Here is a 14066-nt window from a genome sequence, read left to right on the forward strand (position 1 = left end):
GTCCAAGTCTTGCAGAACCATTTACGCCACTCCACAGTTGGTACCCATGTGCCTGACCAGTGCCTCTCATCGATGCAGGTAAACTCAATTGGTGGCCTTACCCAAGGCCAGTTCTGGAATTTGTTGTTACATGCCACTCTTTTATCACGCCCCCGATTTGCTCTAGTCCTGCTGGTTCTCGTAACCCTCAGGCTTGTCCAAACCGTTGATCTCGAAGTAGCGGCTCGTGCCTGATTCATTGTTAGTGGTGTTTGCGAAGAGGTCATGATCACAGCCAACTTACAAGAGTAGCCCTTCCAGTCAAAGTTGTCCTTGGGGTTGCAGTGGCAGCGTCTGTCGAGACGAACCTTCTCGCCAGTGGGGCAGTGGGTGAAGGGAACATGGTAGTAGGCGATATCGTTGAAGAAATGAATCTGGTCCTTCGGCAGCATGAGACCGGCGGCGATGGAGTGCACAGGCGCGTCACCCCAACGCTCGTAGAAGAAACCACCATCCTGGTCGAGGGACTCAAAGTAGTCGATGTAGGCCTTTGAGCGGAGCCAGTTGAGGTCACCAACTTCAAAGTTGGACCACTAGTCTCAGTCAGTAATGTCACTGGCAAAGGTCTCTTCGTCGGCCAACTTACGAAATGGCAGTGGTTGTAAGAGTCACCACCGTCGTCACTGAGAAAGCCCATGGAGTTGCCCTCGGCAATGTGCTCGGGGTGGTTCTTGATGAACTTCTTGGTGCTGTCCCAGAGAGTGGGGATGGTCTCGACGTACTCGTACAAGCTCAGAACGAAGCTGTACTTCTTGTTGTTCTCCTTCATGAAGCGGAACGGATCGTAGTGGATATCGCAGAAGAGCTCAATGGAGGGCTCAACACGCCAGTAGTAGTCGTAGTTCATCATGGCCGGCTGACGGAAGAAGAAACCAGACTCGAAACGGCACATGTGGCGGTAGCTCACAGAGTCGCCGTAGATGATCTTGCGCTGGGCCATGTCCTCGCGAACCTTGCGGGCCTTCTCCTGGTCAATGTGCTCAGGGAAAGACCAGTGTTCCTTGGGGATTTCGCCGTAGTGAGTCTTGCCGGAAACAAGGGAGGTGGTGACCTTCTTGAAGGTGGCATCGAAAGGCTTGTCATTCAGGAAGACCCAGTCGTAGTTGTAGCGGCGGTTGAATCGGTCCTCAACCTGACGGATGGAGCGGGCAATGTCCCAGATATCGGAATTACGGGCGAGGGTGACGAAGGTGGCATTCATGCGCGGGCCGTCTGCAATGCCAGAGAGCTCATCCCAACCAGGCTCGTTCGGGGTCATGGCCATGGGCCAGTCCTTGGGGTTGTATGCCTCGCCGACCTTGGGGCTCTTGGTTTCGGAATGAGCGGGCTGCTTGGGCTTCTCGCCCTCTTTGTTCTCGCCTTGTTGCTGCTGCTGGCCGCCGGCTGAAGCACCACCGGGTTTGCTGAAAGAGCCATCCTGAAGCCTTACGCCCTCGTAGCTAGAGTGGGAAATGAAGTAGAAAACGGCGAGACCCTGCGCGAGAAGGTAGATGTAAGCACGGGGTCATGAAGTTTCTTTGACGTGTGCATGACGGAAATGTCGTCGAGATGCGAAAGGTATTGTGCCGCGCGTCTAGGGATCAGAGCTGACTGCGCTCGCGCAGAATGGTAGCTGGGGATCAACTTACGAAGAAGGCGAAGAGAATGTATCGCACATAGCGTGCTGAGCCTGTCGCCATCTTGACCGGTGTATTCAGGCCTTGGATGGAAGCCTGGGTCGGTTGAAAGAGGATGAAGCAGAATGGAAGAATAAGAGAAATCCCGTTCTTCCCCAGAGATGAACAAGGGCGACTGGGAAGGAGAGGGAAAAAATAGAAAAGAGGTGCACAGGAAGGGATACGTATTCGTACGAGTCGACCGCCTGAGAGAAAAGGATGGCTTCAGGAAAATGTTCAGAGGAGCTGGAGTACCAGGAGCGCGCTAGCAGCCACGCATCCCACTGGATTTGGGGGACCTGAAGGAATCTCACAGGGTTAGGAGGTACGAATGCAGCGTACGCGGTGCGTCCACCCCGAGAAAAGGGAGCGCTAGCAGGAAGTACCGCGAGGTGGAATAAAGGGGGTGGGGCGACAACTGGCCTGCTCCCAGGAGGTTTACAACTCAAAAAGAGCAGCCAGGGGGCATATAGAAGTATCTTTACGCGGAACTTTGTATGAATCTCTACTTCTGCTTCCAGCTCGAGGTATCTCCCACTTCTCGCGACTGAGATTGATGGAAGCAGACCTGAACTCAACAGCTGCATTCACCCATATATTTTTCTTACGAACCCCATGCAGAAACGAGGATGTATAATTACGTGCGAAAGTCGACATGGCTCTTTCTGGGCATTTTTCAAAATGCTGATGCAGAGCAACATATGGACGATAGCAGGGAGAGGTCGAATAGGTATCACCACAGAATCGCGGATGCAGACGATACAAAGTACACGAGACATGCATTCTGGGCATGGCATGCTTTTGACAACTAAGTATCCTCCACGTACCTCTCTTCGCTGCAGAGGGCTGCCGCGTACCCGTTCCCAGCTCTTGGGCATCCTGTCTCCATACGATCGGGGACAGGGAACGTGGCCACTGTCGGAATCTGCTTCAGCGGCCTGCCGTCAGCCCTGGGAGTCAGGTCCGTAGACCAGGGGTCAGAGGGTGAGCTTTCTCTTCCATTTGGAAGCTGGTGCTGGAAGTCGGAACCCCATTTGACACTGGCTGAGCGACGGGACCCAATGGGCGGGAAATCTCTCCGTGCCATCCAACTTAACCCTGCCATCCAGCAATGGTAGACTTAGAGACGCTACCACGTATTATGGACTAGAGCAGGTACTGCTTACACACATGGTTGATACCCCAGAAAAGATAATCATCATGTCTGAAACTCACTGTCATCCCTTCTGCCCTGCGTTCCAGAGCTTCTCAACCCCCTGTGCTTTCTTCTGCGATGGACATGTACACATTTCCATTTTGATTGCCCCTGGCAGATCTAGCTGCCTCGTGTATATTAGTCCATTGTGCAGATACGCCGAGTTCTATGTCTGGACATGTTTTATTTTATCTAAAGATTCCACACAACGATGGGCCTACTAATACCGTGCGAGTCGCGATTCTTGCGGGAGTCCAGGAGAAAAGTACCTCATCCTCAATAGTGTCGGATCGTGGAATTCTCACCCGGCTCTTGGCGACTTTTTCAGCATCGAATCAATGGAACACATTTCGATAACGCCAAATTGGCTCTGTTGTTAGGCTCGTGTGGCTTCCGTGCCCTTTAGCTGCTTGCCGCTCGTATCCCGCCCGGTGCCGTGCAGCAAAGATCGCCGTGCCTTTTGCCCCCAAAAGCTCGTGCCGAGAGCTCAGCTCAAATGCTGCAACCGACTCTTTCGTCTGCAAACAACGACGTAGCAATACCATAGGTATTCAGTTGTCAGCATGTGCTCGCGTTCGGCTTTGCTCTTGCATACGGAAACATTCAACCAAACCAGTTCATGCGACTGCCTGATCTTCTTCAAGAGATGTACAATCATCCCGAAGGGTACATGATGCACCGTTGACAGCGGACTGTCCGGAAGATCAGAACACCACAATGTAGGGCACAGAGCGCTTTGCTGGTCGTGCTCTTATGCCCGCAGCATCAAATCTGTAACCAGATGCCTTATTTGGTACATGGAGCATTCTCGAGAGACAGCCAGCCACCATGTTCGACCGTCTATTCTAGTCGAGTAGATTCGGGATCACCAAACGGGATGAACCTGTCAAAATGTGGCTTCCTTGTGCTTGCTTGGTAGGCTTGCCGCCCAGATGAGCCTGGCTGGGCTGTAGATTCCTGTCTGGCGTCACAAGAGCCCTACGTTCCAACTGACTCTGATCGGTATCGCTCATCGATGTGCTCAACTGTGAGAAGAGAGCTCGGAATTGTGCGTGACCCACCGACTTCTGATCGATGTTTGATGGCTGAGTCAAGGGAGTCGACTAAACAGCACAGCTAGGTATCAAGATGAGTCGATGCAACAGTTGAGGCCTTCAGTGATATTTGGTTATTGTCGTGAGCCTCCGTGCTTCACAATTGAAGTACTAAAAATCATGCTATGAGCTCCTGCTCTGTCACTAAAACTTAGTAAATGTTTTTCGGACACCAGACAACATAAAGATAGATTGCCGACTGGATTGAGCTATCCGATTTGCTCACGGGATATTGAAGATAGCCTTACAATGAAAGCAATTTATAAACCTGACCTCTCAGTTGTCGCGATGAATCCAGCTTAATTTTATCTACAATACAATATCAAGATGTGGACATCATCATGAGTAAGACCAGGTGAATAGTCAGTATAAAACAGATGAATACTGTTCACAGGATGCCTCAAGGCAGCATCTTAGACAAGGCTGGAGATATACTCAGTTTTCAGGTTAATTCAAGAGATATTGACAGCAGCCATCAGTGTGCGGCGGACTGTAATCCTCCCAAATTTAAGATTCCTACACATTAGGACAAATCCAGACACACCACAGAATAAAACCGGCCCGGACAATTGTGATTGCATCACCTAGAAAGCAGGGTGCAGTTGATGATGGGTGTCACTCATCCAGAACCCTTGCTAGGACCCCTCTATCCACATTCGGCGAGCAAATACAGGCCACGATGACGAGAGGGGCTATCTCCAGGCCATCCCCCAAGCAGCCGGCGTATGACTAACCCATCACGTGACTCAAGTCCTTCCTGCTAAGCTGCCCAAGCTCGCTCATTGGCTCGGAGTGAGCCATGTAGTGGGGTCCCAAGGCTCTCGAGCCTCAATTCCTCCCCACGGATGCGAATGGTGCATCACCACTTTGGCCATCGCAACCCAACCTCAGCGACGCGACTCTTTTTGCTTCCTTTCACGCTCCGAATCTCACCTGGCGCATTGTGTTCAACCTTGTGCTCTGGTGAATACCTTGTCTCTGGATGTCAATTCACTGAGCAGACCCGGCCAAAGCACCCCTGTTTATGCCTTGTCGCTTTGCTCTCAGTTTTGGTACTTGTCTTTGACGACATCATGATAGTTTTGCGAGCTGCTACACCTAAATCCACAGATCTCTCGTTCTCTTAGTGGTAAGTCGCACAAACTCTCTTGTATTTTTGATCTTGATTGAGAATTACTGGAGACCTCTTGTCACGATTTCTGCACCATACGGTCTCTACAGCGGCAGCTACGGCCACTGCCTGAACTCATCAAGGCGAGAGAGATGCCGGGCAGCTTCCTTGCCACACCACTTTAGCTACGATGATCCTATGAAGCGGGAGGGACCACTCACTCTTTCCCTTCTTGAGCTTTTCAGGCCCATCTCAGTCCTTGGCCTTCTTCTCCCTTCTCTCACCCTGCCTTACTATTTCCAACATCTCTTCCTCAGCATCTATTTGCCTCACTTCGTCAGAGACCCAACTCCGATGCTGACCACGACCTAGTATACAGCTATTTCTCTTATTTGAAACGAAGACGGACTAGTTGTTCAACATGTCTTTTTTCGGCTTCGACCCTACACGCCCTGCTGGCCATAACACGGCGGCGCCAGGCTTCTCTCAGACTCACGATCCTTTCGCCGGCCTTTCGCGCGGCGATGCCGAGGACGACGACGCTGTCGAATTCGATGATACGTATGATGGACTAGGCGACCAACTCGAGGAGAGCGGCGATGCTTTCAACGACGACACATTCGGAGGTGGTGGCCCGACTACCATCTCGAATGCCCCTGTCGGAAAGGACTTCGACTTCTTTGGCCAAACAGCAAAGGTGTCTGACGCCATCGAAGAGGAGCAGGTTCGCTACAGCCGCCAAGTTCCTGCCGCAAAGCCTGCTCCCGCTCCTGCGCCCGTTCAGCAGCATTATCAGCAAGCCCAACATCCGCAGCAATACTACTACCCCCAGAGCCAGCAGGCCCCCAGACCTGTTCGCACTGGCTATGAGAAGTACAAGGATGCGGAACCCATTCCCGACCTGCACGTTGACGCGTCGCTTTGGGGCATGCCTTCCAAGAAGACCGCTATCCCCGAGCCTTCCCCGAAGCCGCAGGCTGTCCCGTCCGCCAGCAGGAAGGTCATGAGTTTGGAAGAGGTGGAGAAGGCAATGCGAGAGCAAGCCACCCAACGAACCCCTCAGCCAGCTTTCTCGGAATCTGCGCCGCCTCCTCAGGGCTACCCAGGGCCTGAGTACGGCTACGGACGGCCCGAGCCTGCCCAACAGCAGTCCTTCCATGGTGTTGAACATCATCAACAGCGTGGTGGCCAGCCTCAACAGCATCCTGGCCATGGACATCCCGTACAGATTCTGCAGAGACCTCAGTCTATTACCTCCAAGCCGACTCCGCCTGTTCAAGGAACTCCCAGCCCGCTTGCTCAGCCTCCTCACTCCCAAGCCCCGCCCTCGCAGCCGACTCAAATTCTTCAGAACCCGAACAGACTCTCAGGTGATGCCGCACGGCTTGGTGCTCATGGCCCTCAAGCTCATCACCAGGCCCACGGCCACCAAGGACACCGTTCGCAAGGTTCCATGGGACGTGTTCCATCCGCCAATCAGCAGCAGCAGCAACAGCAGCAGCATCTTGCGCACCTGTCAGAGGACGAGAAGGCCGCTTACCTTGATCAAGAAACCAAACGTGCTAAGCGCAATCACAAGATTTGGCTCTTGTCCAAGGATAATGGCCTTATGACACCTCAAGACAAGAATTTCGTTACCCGCATCCAGCTGCAGCAACTGGTCTCGGCCACTGGCAACCCTATTGATAACACCAACGATGATTCGTTAACTGAGGATTTCTACTACCAGGTCCTTAGCCAGATCCGTGGCGGCCAGCGTCAGAACCCCAACCAGCCGTTGAACAACTTTGCTCAAACCTACCTCTTCCAAACCGGCAGCCGCCAGGGCAACATGAGAAGACAGGGACGGGCGGCAGAAAACCATGTTCAGCGAATGGAGCAGCAAGTTCAACGTGCTGTCGAGGCTGCCAAGAACAAGCCGAAGAACCCCCAGCTGGTCATCGCTGGTAGTCTCGGAAAGATTTCCTTCAGCAATGCGAAGACGCCCAAGCCCCTCCTGAACATCAAGCGAACTGACAGCAGTGGAGATGCCAACCGTCCTGGTAACGGCAAGCGCCATGGCGAGTCGAACAGTCTGGATCGCAAGGCTATCCTGCGAAACATTGAGAAGGTCTATAACACCATCATGAAGATGGAAGACCACGCCCGCTTCATTCCCCCTCCTCCTACAAATGGAAACGACGAAGAGTTCCATGCTAAGCACCAAGAGTGGTTGGAGACGGCTCAAGCCTACAATGCCCAGCTCTGGAACGATCTCAAGGTTCATGAGCCTATTGGCGCTACTACCCTCCACCCCTTCATTGCATTCCTGTCCTTCCCCAAGGGCAAGAAGGCCATTCCCCGCGTCTTCCGCCACATCAGCTTCGAACAGCGCACCACGATTTTGACCATGATCATTATCCACCTGGACCAGCTTGATGTGGTTTATGGAGCTCAGACCACCGACGGCGAAGTCAGCCTCAATGCTGCTATGCGTGAGAGCATTGAGCTTTTCTCGGCAGCCGTCATGCCGAGCCTGTTTGCTTACTTCAACGAGACGGAGTTGGACATTGTGACGGGCGTTCTTGGTCTTATTAGCACCAAGTTGAACATTGATCTCATTGCCAAGACTCGGGTTGGCTGCTCAATGCTGACTCTCATTCTGAGCCGAGCCGAGCTTCTGAAGCAAGGTGGCGGAGGTAGCCCTCAGCTGTGGGCTGAGTGGTAAGTCAAGCAACATCTAGTCAGCACTCACAGTTACTAACAATCTCGCAGGGAACAAACCTTCAACATGTTCTTCAACAAGCTTGAGCCCACCCTCCACCACATCTTCCCCGGAAGCGTCAACACCGGAGAAGATGTTGTGGTTTGGCAGCTCCTCGCTGCGGTTGGTGTCAGTGCCAACCCTGAGCAGCAGCAACGCCTGGTCCTTGCTGTCAAGGACCGCGTCCTCGACACCGTCGCGCACGCAAAGACGCTCCCGGGCGCCATGGCAACTACTCGGTTGGCCACTGTCAACCTCTTCATGCACTCCATTGGTTTGGATGTCGAATTGCTTCAGTAAGGGGATGTATTAGTGGAAGAGAACGTGCAATCGCGGCGTTCATTGCGTCATTCGCGGTTGGAGCGCATTACAATTGACTGAAGAAACGCGTTGGGATGCTTGGGATATAAAGGGTCTTATGACGCATGGCCCGTGATTTTTTGAGGGCTTTGGGGCCGCTGCTGAGCTGTAGTACTGGGACTACAGTTTGATGGAGGCTTCAACATGCGACGATGGCTTGTCCCGTGGCAATATGCACAAACATATCTTGTGTAGAATACGCACACGACTCTATGAGATGGCGCCGCCATATGAGTATCAGGGGTGGGTCGAGACCAGTCTTGCTAGTTAGAGCAAAAGAAAATCTGCATTTGAAGTTTAAGCAAAGTCTCATCTTCTCTGAGTGACCCTTCTATAACACCGTAACGCCTGAGCTATGCAAATCGAACCCTCTGTCGAGTAGACTGACTGTCCCTTATGTGAGATCCATGCTTGAGGATGCTTGCGCAGGCGCAGGCGCAGCTCTTGCTTTGCCTCCACGCCGTGCGGCCACAGCACCCCGGGCCTTGGGCTTCACTTTGCGCGCCTGCGCTTGAGCAGCGGCCACAGCTGCCGCCTCAGCGTCCATTTCCGCCTTGGTCGGGAGCTTTGGCTTCTTGATACCGCTGACAGCCTCCAAGAGCTCGTCGTCGCCCCATTTAGTCTCCAACCTCGCAACCTTGTCAGCCAGATCCACCACGGGCCTCTCCTCCTCGGCCCCGTCAATGGCGGCCTTCTTCTTCTTTTCCTCGTCCTCTTCGTCGGCTAGGGGCGCAGGCTTCTCTCCGGGAGCGCGCATGATGAGACTCTCCTGGTAAATCTCCCAGGCCGCCTCGTTGTCCTCGTCCGTGTACTTTAGCTTGCGCCAGTTCTCCATCTGGACGGAGCGGAGGCGGTCGGCCATGGTTTCGCTCTTTGCGGTGGCGCCGTCCTGGGTCGTCTTGATGGTCATGTGGATCGCGCGCGCGGCGGCCGATTGCGGGCCCGCGCCGCCTGCTCCCCCGGGTCCGCCTGCTGCCGCGGCAGATTCCTTGGCCGCTGCGGCGGAGGCGTTGCGCTCTTGTTGGGCTACGGCGTCGACGTGGTGGAGTTGGGGGCGGAGGTGGACGAGGTTCGTCACGGGGGTGAGGTGGAGGTCCTCTGAATAGGGGCAGTTGTGGTTAGTGGACTGGAAGAACATGAAAAAGGGAAGCGAGACTCACTTCCTTGGAAGACGCCAATCATGTACTGAACCTCCTTATGGTCGGGACATTGACCGCCGAGCGTCTGCGTGCGGAGGACCTTGTCCTGGCGCACCGCCTCGGGCCACTCGAGGTACAAGTCATCCTCCAAATCGACGTCGCCGCGTCTCTTCTGTCTAGGCGGCGGCGCGCCGACACCGAAGCCGCCAGACAGGCCGTGTGTGCCGCCGTTCTTGGACTCGAGACTGGCCTTGAGCTGACGGCCCCACTTCATGCCCTTCTCCTTGTCGTAGGATTGAGTGTAGTCGAGGGGCACGTCGACCTCGACCATGCCGGAGCGGCCCTTGAGGCGCATCTCGGTCGGGGCGGTGGTGCGCGGGTCGGTGCGGTTGGGCTGCTGGAGGACCCAGAGCTTGCGTCCCTGCGGGAGGGAGGGGTTGAAGAAGACGTCGTAGGAGGCGACGACGGGGTCTGGGTCGAAGGATTCGTCGATCTCGGGCTCCATTGTTGCTGTTGGGGCGGTCATTGTTGTGGTGTTGGTGTGAATTGGACAAGGTCAATTCGTGACTCTTGTTCGCCCGAGATGTGTGGTTTGAGGTCGGGAAATTTTTGGATTGCGCCGGTGAGTCCTTACCCCACGGCGGGATGGACGTCAGCGCTTATCGATAAGAGTGCTGTAGCTCACCCTTGTCCGAGGTGGGGGACGACCTTCTTGTAGCTCCTTTCTTTGACTACACCTTCGTTCCCTCGGAGAAACACAAGTTGACCTGAGGTGCTTTAAGATCATGACTCTCCTTGCCAGTATTTGTTTCAATGTAAAACAAGACAAGAATCTGATGAACCCATCGGAGTGCACCAATCCTTAGATGGACGGAACTCAATTTGCCTGGGAACGACTTAGCTGGAGAACCATACCTCGATTCCACCAAAGTGGCTCTGTGACCAACAACAGCAGGAAAGAGCAGCAGCCGTTACATCGCCTTCGCATTTGGTTTATCACCAATGCTGCAGATTCAAACTCTCTGGAATATTGTAGGGACTCTCTGGAATATTGTAGGGACTCTCTGGAATATTGTAGGGCAGACTCAACACTATGGGGTCATCTGCCGCGTGAATGGTCTGAAGGACCTCTCTAGTCCCTACTCCCCGGCACGACACCTTGTGCTTCCAGTGCTGGACGTCCAAAATTGGACGTCAGTCACATTGGCTATGGATAACAGGTTCATACCCGTATCAGCCGGTGCATTGGCTTGTGACTTTATTGCAAGCACACCCTTGCTTTGCTGTCGAAGGTGTTGCGCTGATCTGTTGTGGTGAGGTTGGGTCGTGGCGACTGGACATAACGCGCCGGCCTTATGAGAGGGATGCAGTTCATGCAGTCTACTTCTCATGGGTTGAGCCCTACAAACGAATCAACGGGTTAAATCCTGACTTTTAGTTAATGGATAGCTCGCGATCCTTGGACAACTGGCAACGCTATGTCGCCATCTAAACTGGTTCGGGCTAATATTAAAGTAGCGCTGATGAGAGACACTAGCAACCACATGAAGACTTACACGCAACCCAGCTTCACGCTTCCTGATCTACTTTAAGATTCGAGTACAGCCCGTTGGGTGAACTTTGCAGAAATGTGACCCAGCATCATTATGACCTTGCATGGAAGCCATCGATAGCCCCAGATGGCGGCCGAAGTCCCAAACTCACTGAACTGGGTATCTTTCGTGACGGGCATTCTCTCCTTCGCCCTCACCACTCTCAACTTGATAGCCCTTTACGCCAACTTCGTTGCCACGATAAGATCTGCCCCAAACGAAATACGAGATTCTCTAGGAAACCTCAGACAACAACTCTGCGAAGAGCGACAAGCCCTCCGGCACCAGTCTCGAGAGATCCGCACAAAAACGAAGCTGCGCCAGCGCATCTTCAACCTGAGCGACAGAGACGCCAGCCACGAAGCCCGCTCAGCACTATCCTACGCGGAGCAGACGCTGCCCCTCCACTACCTCACCCTCCGCGACCTCTGGCGCACCTTCAAAGAGCTCGAGCGGCCGTTCCTAATCGCGAGCGGGTACCGCGCCGAGGCCATCCACAACGGTGCGTCGTGGGGCGAGGCGGATCTCGACGAGAAGGTCCGGGACGATTTCGAGAAGCACGGGGAGCAAAATAGCTTCGCGGACTGGAGTGCTATTTACAAGTGCGACTTTGCGCACCGGTTTATTTGGTGGCAGATCAAGGATGATGTGAAGAAGCTCGGGGACGAGGTCATGCGGATCATGGCGAGGCGGACGGAAAGGGAGGTGACTTATACGCGCATGATGGTGAAGCAAATCTTCCAGGGTGATGGGCCAGCGCAGATTGTTGACGTCCGGCCTCCGCGACGGCCTCCTGGTGGAGAGGGTGGCGGCGGTGGAGGAGCCAGGAGGCGTATGAGTTGGGGATCTGGGCCTGTGAGGCGGAGTCCGATTCCGATGAGACGAAGTCCTGCTCCGGTCAGGAGAGCTCCTGTACCCGTCCCTGTGAGGACACCACATCACGATCGATCCAAGAAACACAACGAAAGAAGCTCGAGTTCTTCCTCCTCTACGAGCACCAGCAGCAACAGGGGCAATCAGGCGACGAGACGGGGGATGGATGTGCCGAGACGCAGTAATTCGGTAATCAGCGAGCATAGACACAGTCACCCAAAGAGCGACGCCGCTACTATTGGGAAACATCAGCGTCGTCCGAACCATCAGCCACAGGCGGGAAGTAGTCGATGGGAGCATTTTCGCGGCAGGCCTTCGCGGCAATATGATCTTAGGGAGTACTTTGAGGGTCGGGGGCGGGATCATTCGAGGATCATAGAGGTTATTCCAGAGAGTGAGATTGACTACTTTTCACCCCGGTCGCGGCACAAGAACGACGGGAAGTGAAGCGACTGCTTTCATAATTTAAGACAGCTTGAAGAAATCAATGTCTGTGTTCTTGAATTTGTCCCGCAGATAACAAGCTGGCTTTCAACTGAGCCGTGGACAAGATGGGGCGATAGGATCCAAGTGATCAAGGCTGACAGATAATTCCAGATGTCCGGTAATTTGAGATGGAGGGGCAATGATATAACCGCCACAGGCTGATTGGCTGATGTTTCTTGGTCTTTGCAGACGAAGACCACTCGGTGAATGTATTGTCAAGTCTATCATCTAAATCGTGCGATATCTCGCTAGTTTCTCATTGCCTCCAAGATACCTTGAGCATCCATTGTGGCAGTACAACTTTGTGATCGCGCTCAGAACCAGCCGCCTTATTTTCTTCATTCCCAGAGCTCAGTGTCCGTTTTGCGTCTTGAGCGCCCAACAGGCTCCTCCTAATGTCTTCGGCTCGCGCTGGGAGGTTGCATTTTCTCTCCGAGGGCATGGCCTGAATTCCGTGCGCCTGAATCCACAGTACAAGTTCGTAGAATGTCATCAATGTGAGATCGACTACGTCGGCTGGAAGCTGACTTCTTGATCTGAGATACGTCCTCTTGGCGGAATCGAAGGTCTTTCAGGGGCGGGACTGATCCCTTGGCACATGAATGTGCCCTCGGCTGCATTTGCTGCAGTGCTTCGACATGGCTAGGTAAGCGCCTGATGGCACTTCAAACAGGGGCTCCTCGTCTAGCAGACCAGTCGATGCATTCCTGCACTCCCCGCAGACGATGGGAATAGTCTCTAAATCGCCTTTCGAGATGTCCACATGCCTCCAGAACTCTTCATAGAGTTGGAGTCCAAGTCTCCCCATTTTGCTATTTTTGGAGCTCTTCGCGTACGACCTCGGACCGTTTATCAGCTGGTCCAGGGGGTCACAGATGTTGAGCCCGGCCCACGAATGAGGCTGGACTTCACAATCTGGAGGCAGCCTCAAAGCTTGCTCGCTCGGCGGCAGTGTCCGGAAGATGAGGGCGGCGTACTCTTCGAAAATGGTCAAGAGTAGCTGTTGTCGATCTTTTTCAGTCTCGGTGGCGGGCTGTCTTGGCAGCTGTGCAAACTTGAGCCAGGCATTGTGTGTTCTCCTCAGAACCCAAAAGGCCACATGGCTGGAGGGCAGCTTTTTATGGTCTCCGATGTTTCGCTCGGCTTAAGTCTCTGCTGGAAGCGAATTCGCTCTCTTGTGTGCTCTTTGATGCGTCTTTCGAGGAGCTGCGACTGGCCAGCATATATACCGGCAGTACCATTCTAGTTGCAGATAACATGAAGATACACTGCCCAAGGGCAAGAGCTATCGGTTGGATATTCGTACTTTTCACCCAAAGGTGAGATTCCAGACTGAATCTCTCACCCTGCAGCATGGCAAGGATTTCAGGGTTGATAGCTTCCAGTATCTTGGACCGAAGACGGCTAGGGCCTCCCGACTATTGTCAAGAGTCAGGCATCTGAAAATGTTTTGCGATTACTGTGACTAAGCCAACTTACGGACGATGATACCTGAGATCTTTGCGTCCATTTTCGTGGATGGCGATGATCCACAGCGTTCTTCGATAAGGTACTACTAGACCTGTCTGCCCAAAGACGCAAGTATTTGTACCCAACACGTCGTATGAGTGGCATCCTTAACACAGAAAGTACCGTCACCCAAGATATTGATGGGCGCAGGAATTGATTTGGTATAGCGGCAAGCCCGTGTTGTAGCATTTCGGGCTATTGCAGTCCTGGAACTATCAATATCTGGAGAAAGTCCTCTGTGGATGTAAGGTCAAGGTCTTAGGGCGGTCA

At 53.6% G+C, this 14066-nt stretch overlaps 5 protein-coding genes across 5 annotated transcripts; 2 read left to right on the plus strand and 3 right to left on the minus strand.

Annotated features, from left to right (window-relative positions):
• Positions 1-162: 162 nt before the first annotated feature.
• On the minus strand, positions 163-1718 carry CABS01_09847 (glycolipid 2-alpha-mannosyltransferase; the record flags this gene model as incomplete). Its single annotated transcript, XM_060543203.1, has 4 exons — positions 163-230; positions 284-572; positions 626-1513; positions 1668-1718. 4 exons carry the CDS (start codon positions 1716-1718, stop codon positions 163-165), a joined length of 1296 nt encoding a protein of 431 aa, XP_060399901.1.
• A 3797-nt stretch (positions 1719-5515) lies between these two features.
• On the plus strand, positions 5516-8137 carry CABS01_09848 (topoisomerase II-associated protein PAT1; the record flags this gene model as incomplete). Its single annotated transcript, XM_060543204.1, has 2 exons — positions 5516-7797; positions 7849-8137. 2 exons carry the CDS (start codon positions 5516-5518, stop codon positions 8135-8137), a joined length of 2571 nt encoding a protein of 856 aa, XP_060399902.1.
• A 454-nt stretch (positions 8138-8591) lies between these two features.
• CABS01_09849 (DNA-directed RNA polymerase III complex subunit Rpc37) lies at positions 8592-9862 on the minus strand (the record flags this gene model as incomplete). The annotated part of the gene is made up of 2 exons (XM_060543205.1): positions 8592-9295; positions 9358-9862. 2 exons carry the CDS (start codon positions 9860-9862, stop codon positions 8592-8594), a joined length of 1209 nt encoding a protein of 402 aa, XP_060399903.1.
• Positions 9863-11015: 1153 nt separating this feature from the next.
• On the plus strand, positions 11016-12248 carry CABS01_09850 (uncharacterized protein; the record flags this gene model as incomplete). Its single annotated transcript, XM_060543206.1, has 1 exon — positions 11016-12248. The coding sequence occupies one exon, from the start codon at positions 11016-11018 to the stop codon at positions 12246-12248; it is 1233 nt and encodes a 410-aa protein (XP_060399904.1).
• A 610-nt stretch (positions 12249-12858) lies between these two features.
• CABS01_09851 (uncharacterized protein) lies at positions 12859-13797 on the minus strand (the record flags this gene model as incomplete). Its single annotated transcript, XM_060543207.1, has 3 exons — positions 12859-13412; positions 13594-13698; positions 13767-13797. The coding sequence occupies 3 exons, from the start codon at positions 13795-13797 to the stop codon at positions 12859-12861; spliced, it is 690 nt and encodes a 229-aa protein (XP_060399905.1).
• Positions 13798-14066: the final 269 nt, after the last annotated feature.

Source organism: Colletotrichum abscissum (genome assembly GCF_030869225.1).
Source record: "Colletotrichum abscissum strain IMI 504890 chromosome Unknown Scaffold_24.1, whole genome shotgun sequence".
Lineage (NCBI taxonomy): Eukaryota > Fungi > Ascomycota > Sordariomycetes > Glomerellales > Glomerellaceae > Colletotrichum > Colletotrichum abscissum.